Here is a 15,356-nt window from a genome sequence, read left to right on the forward strand (position 1 = left end):
GAGGCAGAGCTTTTCTGCCCACAGGAAGAGAGGCTCCAAGCAACGCTTGGGCTTGATGAGTATCAGACATTTGTTGCTGTATTTTATGCAACCATCCGTATGAGTCAGCACGCCTTCGTTTCCTCTGCTGCTTTTCGCGTAAGGAATATGTTGAAAAGCCAATAGTCAGAGAAGTCTGGGGATTTACATCATTCTTAAGATTTTTTTTTTTCATATAGAAAGACTTTGGTGCTTTAGATACTGTAAGCAATTTTTTTTAAGTCCCACAACTGGCAATGTTGCCAAAGAAATGATGTTCAACTAGAAGGAGAGTTCCCAGGTTCCCCATAGTTTTAAAGTTCTGGTGCTGCTGGCTCAGGGGGAGTGCTACTGCTGTGAAGAGCAAATTTAAGAGTCAGTATTACTTACTTGTCTGACTTAGAACACTGTATTCATCCTGTTTGCCAGCACTAACCGCTCTCAAGCAAATATGTTGGCATTACAAGATTACAGATTGTTCTTAGGTTAAAGTCCTGTTTATAAGAAATTTATTTTTGATGAACTGAAGAGGCTTTGCACAGTCTAGGTGGGCCAGTACTTTTGAGAAAAACACTTAACAGCTCTGGGCTCCTAAGCAGTATACACAGCTTTGAAGAAGTTAGCAGCAATTTGAAGGAACAGAGGTGAATTTTATTGACTTCAGGTGATTGAGATTAGTTGCTGATGGGGGAAATTAGGGAAGTTATAAAACACCTGAGAATTAAGTGAGGTCATTAGGGCAAGTAGCCTTGATGGTGGCTGCAGCAGGAAGGATGACTTTGGGCTTTGTGGGAAGGAGCTTGTATTGGTATATTTAGTCTTTTTAAAACAGCATTATTTTTGTTGTGTTTTAATTTTAATTATGCTGTGTGTTGAGTTTGGGCTGTCAAAGAAGAAAAGTGTTGAGTTTTGCTGATGTACCTCCATAGTTCTCATGGGCTGACCAGAGACTAGCTTTGTGGATGCTGTACAAATGTAGCTTTTATCTTGAAGAGGTAATACATCCACAACTGATTGAGTAAGAAGGGAGTAAAGAGAGGTGGTGTTACTGTTACTTAGTGTGTATGCAGATGTGCATGTTTCAACATTATGCCTTTATTGCTATGTATAGGCATAGGTAACTGCATTCTAACTCATGTGAGTGTTAGCTTTTATTACAAGATTGCATAGAAAAAATCGGTAAAATGAAGAATTACATTCAGGTTTTGTGCCAGAGTCTGAGACTTTAGCCTTATTGCTATAAGGCTACTCTCCCTGCTCTTAAAACTGCTTTTCTTTGTGAATAGCACTGATGTTTAGGACAGAGTAAGTATTTGTCATTTTCTATTCTGTTGGTATCATGTGTCGCTGTGGAGCCCTTGAATGGCTTATTTTGGTGCTTTGTGTAGTGTTATCAAGCTCATAATGAGCTCTTACTGTGAGCTTGGCACAGTATGAGCATATTTGGCTTTGCTGCCTACTAGGCCTTGCCTAAGAAAGGTCATCTTAATTCTGTAGCTCTGTATAACATCTGTTTTGGTGCTCTTTTAGGGTTTTTTTTCCTCCCTTGTTAGTTCTGAATTGTTTTAACAGTTCTGATTAATTCCTATGAGTCTAGATACTGCGTAGTTTCACTGGCTAGTGAAAGTGCATCCCTTGGTATAGCTATGTTTGTAATATGCCGTGTAGTTAGTGAAATGCAGCAGTGCAGGTACAGAGTGTAGCTGCTTTGGTGTTTGGTGTTATTGCAAAGGAACATGGCACACAGTGTTAGAGACTGTGTGTTGATGGATGTGCTCTGCCTGCAGAGGTTTGTTACCCTTCCCCAAAGATAGCTGGTAAAGTTAAAAGTTATCTAGTAGCATCCAGATAAGAATCTCCTGTTTCAGTGGGGCTGAATTCTGTTCATCCATTTATTTGACAGTAATGTTGTTGTTTTATGGTTCTCACGTGGTTTTTATCTACTTACTGGCCAGTCAGAGCCAAGTGTGCACTTATTCCAGCAGTGATGCCACGCAGGAGTTGCCATAGTTGTTGCAGAGGCATGTTACTACTATGTGCTGCAGTCCAAACAGCTTGCAGTCTAAATGTAATCTTTTTAAGGTGTAGGGGTTGCTTCTTGTGCAAACCTCTAAATAGCCGTGCTGTGCTGATGTAAGGCAGGACATCTGTTCTGTGCTAGTATGGTGCATCACTAAAGTTTGTGCAAATGCAGCTGCCTCAGTGCCAATCCACTTAATACATGCGGATCCTATTACTTGCATGGTTGCAATGATTAAAAAAATGCAAACTGCGTAAAGAGAAAAGTGAGTCTTGTTGTTAAATATATATAGTTTAGTAAAAACCTTAGGAAGTCATTACAGGTAGGCGTACTGAGAGTGACTTTTGCTGTAACATCTGCTTTTGTTGGGTTATGTGAGTTGGCCTAGCTCCTCTGGGGCAGCGCAGAACGGCCGTGCAGACCCATACTTTTCAGCCGTTAGGCTGCCCGTAACTAGCGGAGTTCATCAAAACACCTTTTTTTTTTTTTTTTTTTCCCCTCTTTGGGGCAGGCCATTAGGTGCCTTTCTGCAGCCGGGCCTTCGGAGGCCGCCTGCGCTGGCAGACGTGGGGCCCGGGGAGAGCCGCGGTCCCTGCGGCGGCCTGGCTGCCTTTCCCCGCCTCCGCCCGGGGAAGCGGCAGCTCCGGCTCGGCGGCGCGGGGGGCCCGGGGGGCCGGAGGCGGCGCGTCCCGCCGGGTCCCGGTGCGGGCGGGGAGGAGCCGCGGGCGGGCCGCGCCGCGCCGGGCGGGAAGTGAGCTCAGGCGCACAGGAAATCCCGCCCGCGCCGCGGCCTGTGTTTGCGCTGCGGGCAGAGAAAGGAGCGGAGCGCCTGCAGCGGCCCAGCCGAGCCTGCCGCACGCAACGGGGCCGAGCCATGTCTGACCAGGTACGGGCGCCGCCGGCCCCGGCCGCCGACCCCGGGGGGAGCTGCCGCCGGGGGCCGGGGCGGCGGCGGCAGGCCCCGCAGCCCCGGGGGCGCGGAAGGAGCTGCCTGCGGCCCCCCCCGCCCCGCTGCCGCGGGCAGCCCCGGCCCGGCGCTCTGTGAGGGGCGGCCCGGGGCGAGCGCAGCCGCGGGCGCCCGGGAGGCGCTGGGGCGATGTGCCCCCCTCGGGGAGTGCGTGTGTGGGGGTGCCGATCTCCGACCTCGGCCCAACTCTGCACCGCCCCTTGTATTTTAATCCCCCTTTTCCCTTCGCTCAAGGTATTTCGCGAGGAACATGGGGGAGGGCTCCAGGCGGGGGATACCCGGGGGCCGGGGCTTGTATCCGGCCCGAGTGGGGGCGGCTCCGCGGAGCCCCGGGGCCGGGATCGCTGCCGGGGCAGCCCCGGCCCTGGAAACCCGAGAGTGCGGCGAGGGGTGAGCCGTGTTGCACAACAGTTGTTTCCTTTCATTTTCCATTTCCCGTGTGCGTGGTAGGATGCTCTTTCCCCGAGGAGGCTTTGTGCGGTTTAGGCTAGACCTGCCAGGTCCTCTGCCATAGGAATGCAAAAGGAGGGGGGGAAAACCCCCCCGGCTTTCCTTCATCAAGACTCTGTCCTGCCTTCACTCCTTGTGCATCGTTATGTTCCTGTCAATTCTGACTTCTCCACCGGGGACTTAAATAGTTACACCACAAGTTCCTGGCTTGCTTGGCATGGCATGTATACAGTCCTTTGCTTACAGCTATTGCTTTAGGCTATGTGACCTGCTGGTGGAAAGTTAAAACAGCATTCCAGTTTTAATTTGTGTTCTGTTTTGCTTTATTTTTTTATATTGCCTTCATATGGCAGTGTTTTCTAACTTTGTCATGATGATTTGACTTAGGAAAAATCAATGTCAGTATCTACAAATGTTTCTTGCAGTGCTGCGAAGTCAAGAATAGTACTAGTGCCAGCCAGGAAATTGGAAGTATCCAGAGGCAAGGCTAGGCTTAGTATATACTGTGTCTGCTGTGAAGGAATAGCCTTGATACACTATGACCCGTGAATAGAAACCATTGCTGTGTGTGCTGGTGGTCTTCCTCCCCGCCCCCGACTTTCAAGCACAATGCAGCTCTACTGGCAGGATGGTGCTGCTACCTATCTCTGCCTGTGAGAGTGCAGCTAGGAGCACAGCTGTTGCTGGCACCCATTAGGACATGTTTCCAGTGTAGTAAAATATGTGAAAGTGGCTGCATTAAAAAAAAAAAAAAAAAAAGGCAAATACTGAACTAGATTTTGTAGACTGATCCTCACGTGACCTGCTCTGTAGCTCTCTGCATTTGTGAACTAAGGCATGTTTTAACACATAGCAGCTTTCATTAAGTAATTCCTTCTCCAGGCAAGTTCTGCTAAAACATACATGTTTGTTCTTTGGGACTGCTTGAAGTATGTAAAATTCACTGTATGTGATAACCTTTTTTGGATACATATCTGAAAGGTCTTTGAATAAGGACCCTGGTTTTTTTTTTTTTTTTTTTAAATCAGATAAGCTAAACATTGTTACATGTTGTGTCATTCACTCCTGGAGGGACTGTGCAACAAGAGCTAACCAGATATTTAAGTAACAGTATAGCGTACAGTAATGCAGCACTGTAAATCTCATTCCTCTGTTTATCAGTCCTACAGGAATAATTGGAGTACCCAAAATAGTGGATTGTTTACAGTGTCTTTCTTTTTGGCCCTGGAATTAAGTTAAGAGGATATAATCTGTCACCAGTGATGATAATTTTGGCTTGTCTTTTTAGTATAAATGAAGAAGCATACTTGATTTAGTTACTTTATTTCCAGTAGGAAATTAAGTTTTATTAGAAGTAAAAATACTTGCAAGAAGGGCAGACTTCAAAAAACATATGGCTGCTTGGTGGGAATCTAAGCAGAAACAAAAAGAATCGTTTTTCCCCTGCCTTCAAGGGTCTCAGGCTGGCTTTGCTTTAATTGAATCTAGATGCTGGCATTTTTATCTGTTCATGTACTACTAATAAAGAATGCTATAGTTTGTATGCATTTTTCCACTCCTGTAACAACTGTAAGAGTTTTATTTGCTGTGTCAGGAAGTGTGTTGTAGTCCTACTCCTCTAGTAATTTTGGTTTTGTTAATTTTTTTAAAAGATTACCTAAAGTGTGCTGAGTGTAGGGGTTTTTTTGGGCTTGGACATTGAAGTTTGAGCACTTCAGAAAACTGGAGGAGGATACTTGCAATGTACTGCCTTATAATGTTTGTTTTGTGGTTTCATCAGTTGCAATAGCAATACCAGTGTGTTTCATCCAAGAAACTTTGGGTGCTTTTTATGGTCATGAATTTAGTGTTGATATATAAATGTGAGACAGTACTAGGAGCCTCATTTTGTGCTATTTCGGAAAAGTGTGTAATAAAGTCTTTAAAACTTTAGGCATCTAATGAAAAGTTAGAATTTGGAGTGGTGTTGTATTCCTGTTCTGTTTGTACAGTAGTCTTTTTTATATACTGTTTCATGAGATACCCTAAACACCAGTTCTTTTCACAGTGCAAGTAAAAGTCTGGAGGCTTGCTTGCAGATTGCTGATCCAGGATTTTGTTAGTGAATGCTTGTAGTTTAGTAACTTCATAATCTCCGTGCTTTCTTTGTTCTTAAGTGTTTTTGTGTTGGCTTTACCATTTGGCATTGAATGCCAGTATAGTTCACTGACAAAATGCAGGGAGCTGTTTCAGACTTGCTGGGTCTTGTTGTGTTCCAATTTCAAATATTTTGCTCTTTTTTTAAACTTCAGTTATTGGCATTGTCAACATTGATTTGATCTTTTTTCTCTTTTCCTGAAATTACAGCTCTGTTTGCTCTTACTTTGTGGGTGAGAGGTTGCTGGGGTTTTAAGCGAGCATGTTTACAATATGATGTTTCAAGACTCCAATTCCCTCTGCTGCTTCTACTGTTGCTGCTTCCACTATTTGTTTTTAGTACGAGAGCCCTCTTTCCCTGAGGGTAGGAATCAAACATCTTATGAATCATTGCTTTCCACTCATATTGGCCAGAGACACTGTCATAGTAGCAATGATGATTTGTCATACCTTGCACAGGATGATTTGTTTTGGAAAGCTAAAGGGGTAGATCTGTTACAATGCACAGAACTGTATAAACTACTACAAATGCCTCTACTGCTGGGATGATACGCTGCTGTGCAATTTGGTTCCTGTGCAAAGTAAACTAAGACGGTGACTGACCTGAAATGTCATGTAAAGGGGCAGGATGTTTTTACAAATTCTTTCAATAATAGTAAAACAGAAGATAGTTTTGAAGTACAGGCTTCGGATCTGTAGAGATCTGAATCTCTTTGTCATTCCTAGAGGTTAGTAATACTGCATACGGACAATAAAAATGTTGTTTGTGTAAATTATCTGAACAAGTTGCAGGTTCTTGTTTTTCTTCCTCTTTTTAGTCAGGAGTGGAAACTAGTGTATTTTTATTTCTGCACATAGTCCCATGAGGTTAGAGTTCAGGTATGTTAGAAAGGGAAAACTTTGGTGGGGAGCACAGTTGCTGTGACTGTGTTACCAGTGAAGACTCCTTTCACACTTCACAAGTGACTTGCTTGGAGACCTGAGGGTAAGTGTCTAGTTTCTTGACAGCTTGGGGACAGTTTTTGGGTTTGAGCTTGAAGGGTGATGAATCAGCCCTGGCAGTCCCAGGTTGTGCCTGGGTGGGTATTTAAAACAAACAAACAAACAAAAACCAAAACACCCCAAAAGTATTCAAACCAGGTGGAGTCTCTGGCTCATACTTTTTTGTCATCGCAGAAACTGAATGGATCTGGCTTGAGGCAGCAAGTCAAACTGGTACAAAGAGCACTTCCTCTCTTTTTGTCCTCCAGACTGGGTCTGGTGCAGATAGGGAATGTGTTTGCAGACTTTCCCCCCTGCCCTTCCCTGAACTTTTAACATTCAAAGAAGCTGTGTATGTTTAACCACTTTAAGGAAAAAAAAAAAAGGCGGGGGGGGGGCTTGAAAAGGCTTGTCTGCCATTTTAATCTGGAGATAGAGACCTATCTGGATGGCCTTAATACAGAAGGTTAGTATGTGTGTTTGGCACTTGATCCTAAAGTTCAAGTCCAGCCACACAAAGGATATTTTTGTATACTCAGCAAAAAAGTCCCTTTAGGGCTGGGAAAACATATGTGGTAGGCACCTGTATGTATTTTGCTTATTTTGTCTACTGTGTTAAACAATAAAATATAAAGGGAAGATTTGAAACATGATCAGCAGGGAAGATTTCTACTACTTGGGAAGATTTCTTCTTCAAACACTGTCTGGACCTGAGGCAGTGTCTGTGTAAAATCCCGTTGTGCTGCAGTGGAAAATAACTAAAGGCCTGATCCAGAATATGTAGTGACAGGCAAGGGATGGAGTTAATAGTACGTGATCTCTCCCTTGTCTTATCTATCAGCAGCTAACATGAAAGCTTTGATGTCCTTAATTCATGTCTTATAGAACATAACACTTAAACCCTTTTGATGAGCTTTAGTGCTCAAGTTGTTGAATCAAGCTTGTCTGTACAATTAATTCTTATCCTGGAAAGATACCAAAACACAATAGTTCTTAGAACTGCAACTTTTAAGAACTTTTAAGAATTGTGGTTTTAAAACAAACATGCTAGAAGGAAGCTGTTACTTGATGGTGTTTTGTTGTCATAGAAAAGAAGGTGGCTGACCATCCTTTTGAAAGTAGTGACTACTGTTGTTGCAATAGACTGAAAAATGTTTGTGTGGTTCACTCTCTTTACACTGATAGGGTGTCACAAGTGCTTTCTGTTTACTCTCCTTGTGATGTTCTTCTTTCTGTCAAATATCTGAGCCTCTTAGTACACTTCCTGTATTTCTTTTTTGCAGTCTGTTGACTAGGAGTTAGTGGTATAAAATCATACTTTTTATTTTTGCATGTCATCTATTTCCAGGTGATCCTTCTCTCATCTCCTATGTTCTTCACAGTGTTTCTCTTCCATCATTAATTAAACTTTTCACAGGCAGACAGACAGCCTTTCATAATACTATGTTGCTATTATTTTCACACACAGAAAGGAAGAAATAAGGTGCCTTGGATAGTCTGATTTCATGTAATGAGGAGGATGACAGCTGTCACTGTCCAGTGAAAATAATGAAGCATTGAACTGATCAGATTCTTTTTTTAAATGTTTTTCTTGCAGGAAGCAAAACCTTCAGCTGAGGACTTAGGAGATAAGAAAGAAGGGGAATACATTAAACTCAAAGTCATTGGGCAGGTGAGTTTTTACATAATTACTTCTTGATATTTGGTGGAGATATGAGTTTTTGTGTTGTAGAAATGAACAAATGAAAGTTGATACTTTCAGTTCTTCAGTGTGGATCCTCCCCTGCCATAAAGTACTTACCAGTTGCCAGTAATGTGTGTTAGTATGTGTGTTAGTAACTCTCCAGTGTGTTTGGTGTTTTTTTAAAAGCTTGAGTAATTTATCCTTATGACTTAGGATTTAGTCAGTGTGGTCCCCATCTTACAACTAGGGGACCTGATGCCTTGAGGGATTAATTTATCGAAGAATATGAATGAAACACAGCAAAATTGATAAATTCAGGTCTTCAGAGTTCATGTACACTAAGCATGAGGTCAGCTTTCTTGAACAGGGATAGGAGGAGGATTCTGTTGGCTGGCATGCTGGTAGATGTGAATGGTGGATTATAAGTCTGAATTCAAGTTGTGTTGGAATGTGAATGTCGAGATCCTTCTTGAACAGAAGTCCTTCTGTGCAAAGAACCCCTCGCCCATATGACTTAACTCAGTATTGTTTGCTGGAGTATTAGCGCGATTGCTGTGCTGTTTACTGGAGACAGATGACTTAAAGTAGGACTAACACAAACTAGCTTACCTCTTGCTGGTTTCATCAGCAATGGACGAGAAAGCATTCAAAAGCTAAATGTGACTCATGTTTTTTGCACAGAACTTCTTGCAGTCTGTTTTATCTGTAGCCATTTTGACAGTTGTAGTTGCTTGTATCTTATGGCTGGTAGGAAGGAATATAGAATAATGAGACCTAAGATTTCTGCTTAGGTTAGTGTTGTGTTGCCAAGTCTGCCTGTATCCTAACTTATAGATAATTATTGTAATTGAATGAGGTTTTGTATATATTTTGAAGTGCAAGCTTTAACTTGCCTCTCTTGGAATCTTAGAGCAGAAGTCCCTGCATAAGTATGTTTGTATTTCATAAGTACATCAGCTGGGTAAAGACGGAAGCACAGGCTGAACCATGTATGGTATTTAGTACTTTTAAATCCAAAACCTCCATAGCGAGCCTAAGGCTATACTATGCTATCGTTTTAAAATAGAGCTTTCTGTGGAAGTGCATGATGAATTTAGCAACTGATAAATCATCCTGGAGGTTCATGTTATGATGCACCAAGGTATGCATGGTGATAGTTCAACTGCATTCCATGTTAGTTTTGCGTAAGTTTTTCTTAATGAAAGTCTTAAAATTAGCACAGGTAAGTAAGCAGTTACTACAAAGAGAGTCACTTCTTTTCTTTTCTGTTCTTAGGACAGCAGTGAAATTCACTTCAAGGTGAAAATGACAACACACCTCAAGAAACTCAAAGAATCATACTGTCAAAGACAGGTTTGTGAAACAATGACACTCTTTCTTTAAGGAGAGAATTAAAAAGCCAAACACTTCAGCTTTACTTTTGTCACTGTTCTTTCAAATAAAGACATTTGTTGAGACAGTCAAGCTTCTGTCCAGTTACCAGCAGGACAGGTATCTTGACAGTACAAATGTAATGGATCTCCTCATTTCTTTTGACAGGTAAAGGTATTTCTATTTAAGCCAGTAGTGAATTTTGTAGTTAGTTAAAATTACTGTTTGAAAATACATAGCAGTTGCTCAGAAGACATAGAAGTTACCTTTTAAAATGCCCAGGCATGCATTTATAGTTACTGTAAAATCTCCTGTCTCTAAGCAAAATTCCCTTAAAACTGTAGAATACTGCAGCTTAGGATGAGAGCAGCCTTAGGCATTGTTACAGCCATTAATACGGTAATCGATTAACACTAGCTATTATGCCCTAAGTTAAAGAAATCTGCAACATTAATTGTGGACGCAGGTAAATAGTAAATACTGTTATAGAACAAAAATAATCTTCACTTCCAGATTCTGTGGCAGATATTGTGGATTCACTGCTGCTATTTCCAGAAGCCCTGGCCTAGTTTACTCCCAGCTTTGGGAATAGGTGCCTTGTGTGGCCTTTTCTTGAGTAACTGTGTTGGAGTTCACTTCAGGAGATATAATCATACAAAATTTGGGTTTTTTCTTAATACCTTGAGACAAGTTGAACTTGTCAATTGAAATGTTCTTTTGTAGAATGTGTTCTTTTTTCCTGGAGGAAAGAAAAGATCAAATACCAGATAGATTTATAGCCAAATCCAAATGATTAAAATTATGATTCATTTGAAAAACTTGAAATTTTAAAATAAGATCTTAGAAATAATTCATGCAGTGGTTTTATTGACTGATCAAAATGCATGTGTGGAATTCTTTTTTTTTAAGAAGGAAATAATTGTTTGAATGAACACAGCTATCTCCTGGGCTGAATTGTGGAGAGTCTGTGATTTCCTTCATCAGCAGTCAGTATGGGTTTTGGTGTCAAGTAGCCTTTCTCTGGTAAAGGGACCATGAACATTTCTTCCAAGTTGGCCAGGGGGATTGTTGGAACAATGTGAAGAGCTGGCCTTTCCTGTGAATTTTTCTGCCTACTTATTTGCAAGCAGTATTTCTGAGATCTAACCGATGCACAGAACAGGTCATATTTCACTTGCGTTTGTTTTGCTCATAACTTGAAAGAGAAGAAAAAGATGAAGTGTTCACCTCGTCTGTTGAGGTGAAGTATGATATTCTGCTGTAACACAGGCACACTGTACAATAGACGTACTGCAACTTAATTTACCATTGGGGTGCTCCTTTCTCCCTGTTTGAATGGTGTTCCTTTTCTTCCCCCTCAGCTCTGCTCTTTCTTGTCCCCAGTGTAGAGCTTTTGCAGAACTGATAACGGTAAAGGTTGTTATTCCTTCTTGCAGTGATATAAGATTGGGAAAGCAAGGGTAAGGTTCATGAAGTAAACATCATGTTCCTCCCGTTGTCTTAGGATCTTTAATAAGGCTGGTATGGAATTCAGAAAAAGACAGGACCTTCATGTGTAATGTTGTCTTGGAAGGGAGGGTGTAGTCCGTACTTTATTTACAAATTAAAAAAGACAAGAAAAAAAAAAAGCTAAGGAAACTTCCAAGTTGTTGAGCTAGAACTCCAGTGAGACTTTGGAATAAACACACATTTCAGCACTATCAAGCTCCTCGAGTCATTTCTTTGTAGTCTACGTGGTTGCAACAGAATAGCAGAGCTCCTTGTGTAACAGGAACTAATACTTTCTTTTTTGACTTTCACGTGTATTGTTTTTATAAAAATGTTTTTCTTGTAAATCAGTACAAGTTCCAGTAAGTTTTCTTGTACATCTGTTTCTTTTTTTAGGGTGTTCCAATGAATTCACTCAGGTTCCTCTTCGAGGGTCAGAGAATTACTGATAATCATACCCCCAAGGAGGTGAGTTTCTAGAAAAAGTGTTACATAGTTCGCTGGAGAAACTAAATACCAAATCGGTTAGTTTCTCTGTTCTGCTAGACTGTTAACCAAAATGAAGGTGTTTCTTTAAATATAGCCAACTTTTTGGACTATATTTAGTCAAATATAGCCTGACTATATTTGTGTAACTAGAATCTTTAATACGGCTGATATGCAGTTCAGAAAGAGACTGATTGGACCTTCATGTGTAGTGTTGTCTCAGAAGGAGGGTGTAGTCACTGCTTACCAGAGACAAAAAAAATTAAGGGAACTTCCCAGTTGTTGAGCTAGAACTTCAGTGTGACTTTGGAATAAGTAGATACTTAGTTCACATTTATTAGATGAAAGTGTAAATAAACAGAAAACAGGTTACTTCCACCAATTGTTACGACAAAGCAGGAAGAAACACTGTTACAATAATGACCTTCTGAAAAATCAGACAAACTTGTGTACTGTGAAATCGAACAAGTTACCCTCTTTAGGGGAACAGTTGTAAACTAGACTTGCATTGCAAACTGTAGGTCTTAGCTGTATTGTGAGCTAGTAGTGTGCTATATATAATTCACGTGGCTGTACAGCTGGTGCATTCACTATGATGTTGGTTATGTTCCTGTGCATCTGTTGCCCAAGAAGGAATTTAGAGAAAGGTGAAGCTAGCAACTTCCAGACTTACGTGTACTGCTCCACAAGCGGATTTAGACTTCACTGATAAGGCTTTTGCTTTGACTGAGATGTACAACCCTGAGGAAGAGGACTAAAAATCATGAGTGTTGGCTAGTGAGATGGTGACTGAAATTTTTTTCACCCCTTTGATGAATTGTGATGGGACAGAGGAACAAACCACTGTATAACTTGTCTAGGACCTGCTCTGAATTCAGTACACCAGATTTATAACAATTATATGCTGTTTTTCTCTGTTCTCACAGCTGGGGATGGAGGAGGAAGATGTGATTGAAGTTTATCAGGAACAGACGGGGGGTCACTCAACAGTTTAGATCCTTCTGTTTTGTTTTCTTTCCCCTTAATCCTTTTTTATTTTTAAATAATAGTTCTTTTGTAATGTGGTGTTCAACACTGAATTGAAACTGGCACCCCATCTCTGGGAGTTTATTTTCAAGCGTCTGGTATTTTGAATTCTCGTGCTCATTATACACTATTGTTTCTGTTTTCATTGTGCTGAACTTTTGTGATCCAGCTGCAGCCTTGCTCCCCTCTTCCCTTCTGCCCTCCCCTTAGAAATACATGTACACACATGCATTTGTATGTTCACTAGGTTCGTGCATTTCAGGCACGAAGGCTGTAAGATCTGCCAGGTGGGCGAGTGTTCTTAATGACTTCCATATCTGCCCTGAAGTTTTGATGTGTGACTGTTTCACTCCTGGACTATAACTTTCAGTGCGAGATGAAGTTTTTCAGAGAACTAAACTGTGGAGAAATTGTGTATCCATAACTCAGAGCTATTTTGCTTAAATTGTGCTGATGGCCCGATGAAGAAGATTACCAAGTTGGAAATGGAAAAGCTAGAACTGTTGTCATCTGTACCTTGCTCCAGAGATGGCTTTGCTGAAGACAAAATTGAAAACTCTAATGATTCTTAAGTCTTGTCAGAAGAGCCCAGAAGCATTTTAACTTCATATAGCAATTAGTACATGCAGGTATTCATGCAAGAATGTTCACAGCAGAGACAACTGGTGTTACTTTGACACTGTTGTTTGTACCTTTTAGCCTGGGACGTGGGTTTTGAATGGACACTGTCTGTACTGGCTTCATTTAAAATAAACAAGAAAAACAATTTTATAACCAACTTGCATTTTCTTTTCAAATGTTTGGAAATGAGCAAAACCATAAAAAGTTATAATTAGGGCATGCTTTTCCAGTAACTATATGCTGAAGCCAGAAAAAAATGTGCTCTGTAAATATACCTCATTTAAAAAAAAAAAAAATTTACTTTTTTCTACTTGCCCTAGTAAAATACTTGATCTGCTTGGTTTGCAGGTGACTATTTGAGACTACTAGCTGTTTCTTTTCTTGTTAAGAGAATATTCACATACAGTTACATACAGCTTCACTTCATGCACAAGAGGTAAACTGAAAATGCAACTTGGAAGGAAATACAAAGATGGTTTTTAATGTCTACATTTCATATGATCGTGGTACCATTAAATAATCTCTCTATGATGGATGACATGGAAGCATCATGATAGTTCTTCAGGCACCGTTATGAGGGTCCACTTCATGTTTTAGCTAGGTGCAGGTTCTAAATGGTCAGTTTGAGAACATGTTACTAGATATAAAAGCTCAGATGAGAGGTTATGGGCAGGGTAGTGTGGAGAGAAGGTTTCTGCACTGTCCCTGCTTCAGCCTTTCTGCAGATAAATAGGACGTGTTTCTGATTTGGTTTGGTAAATCAAGTTCACTGTGAATGCCAACTTCATTTGAAGACACATTTTAGTGCTGGCATACTTGGAAGAAATTGCAGATTTTGAATTATTAGTTTTTATGGCACTTGCTGTAAAGCTAGAAATGCATTTTCTTTCATGCTTGTGGTTTGTGTCCTGTTTCTGATTTAGTAATACTTTTGTAAACATAGTTGCACTAAGCAATTTTTTAAAGATTAAAATTTTTGTTTACAAAATGTCAGAATATGGGATTTTCTTGAAGTATTCTATGTAATTCAATTCTTAGGGGGAAGAGGGATTGCTACTGTGATGTAGAACAACATGGCTTCTTTGCACTTATCTCCAATTGCTTTTTTTAGAGTACTAAATATATCTGTTTCAGAATACCAGAAATAAAACAGCCTTGTGATTATTATCAGTTCATCTTCTAATTTAAATTTGTATAATGCTCTTGTTAGTAGACAAATTCCCATTATCCCTCTTCTGTAAATTAGGAACCAAGGCACAGGGAATGGTAGTTTACTCAAGTCACTCTGGAAGCTGAATGTGGAACCGAGAACGGAATCCAGATCCCCTGGGTTTGATGCTAGTACTCTAGTTGCTGCACCAACTTTCTTTGCTGCTTACTGTTCACTCTCCTCTTCTAAATCTCTTTTATATGCTCATTTATATCAGCTTTTTAGTTGAAGCGCTGCGTTCAGTTCTCTTGAGACTATGGAGGAGGGTTTCCTGCAGAATGCAGCTTCAGTAGGATGAAGCTCAAGGCGAAGATTTATTTCTGTTGTGTAACCTTGTCCTAAAATGCATCTCTTTATAGAGTGGATATGGTACCGGTGACAAACTGATTTGACCTCTTTCTCAGACTTGTGAAGCCTCAGAGAGCTAGTGCCTCAACGGAGCTGCTGGTATAAAGCAATGTCTGTACTGTTATAACTTGATGGAACAGTAATAACAGGGAAACTGTACTCTGCCTCAAAGATTAGTATTGAGAGCTTCATGTAAAATGAGAAGATACACATGCTACACAGATGCACTAGTACCCTTTTTAAGGAAGTTCCTTCTTGGAAGTTGTACATTGAAATAAAACCTGAATTTTGAAGTCGAGGTGTAGACACACTTGCGTTTTATTCATTTCTCTGGAAGAACTAATACTTTTCAAAGAATTTATTTCTGAAAAGATGGTCTGGAGTAGAATTTCTAAACCACTCATAGCTTTGAAGTACATGACTGGAAGTCAGATTAGCCTTCATATGTTGGAGAAAAACAGAGAAAACAATCTTTTTTTTCTTCCTGCAATTTTTATCTTTGTTTACATGCTTACCTGTATATTAGAAGAACATGGTTCAGCTGTTAATG

General features: G+C 40.8%; 1 protein-coding gene across 4 annotated transcripts; it reads left to right on the forward strand.

Moving 5' to 3' along the window:
- Positions 1-2,834: 2,834 nt before the first annotated feature.
- SUMO1 (small ubiquitin like modifier 1) lies at positions 2,835-15,012 on the forward strand. 4 transcript variants are annotated; one of them, XM_075711069.1, is made up of 5 exons: positions 2,835-2,924; positions 8,170-8,244; positions 9,532-9,609; positions 11,512-11,583; positions 14,818-15,012. In XM_075711069.1, exons 1-5 carry the CDS (start codon positions 2,913-2,915, stop codon positions 14,848-14,850), a joined length of 270 nt encoding a protein of 89 aa, XP_075567184.1. In that variant the 5' UTR covers positions 2,835-2,912; the 3' UTR covers positions 14,851-15,012. The 4 variants fall into 4 exon arrangements, with proteins under 4 accessions (XP_075567184.1, XP_075567183.1, XP_075567185.1 ...); XM_075711068.1 differs by lacking the exon at positions 14,818-15,012 and adding an exon at positions 12,528-12,692; XM_075711070.1 differs by lacking the exons at positions 11,512-11,583; positions 14,818-15,012 and adding an exon at positions 12,528-12,692.
- Positions 15,013-15,356: the final 344 nt, after the last annotated feature.

Source organism: Pelecanus crispus, chromosome 5 (assembly GCF_030463565.1).
Source record: "Pelecanus crispus isolate bPelCri1 chromosome 5, bPelCri1.pri, whole genome shotgun sequence".
NCBI lineage: Eukaryota > Metazoa > Chordata > Aves > Pelecaniformes > Pelecanidae > Pelecanus > Pelecanus crispus.

Bases quoted from the DNA above. Each gene is read 5' to 3' on its own strand.
- SUMO1 (XM_075711068.1), top strand. The intron at 8,245-9,531 runs GTGAGTTTTTAC...TTCTGTTCTTAG, and splicing joins AACTCAAAGTCATTGGGCAG to GACAGCAGTGAAATTCACTT. The intron at 11,584-12,527 runs GTGAGTTTCTAG...CTGTTCTCACAG, and splicing joins ATAATCATACCCCCAAGGAG to CTGGGGATGGAGGAGGAAGA.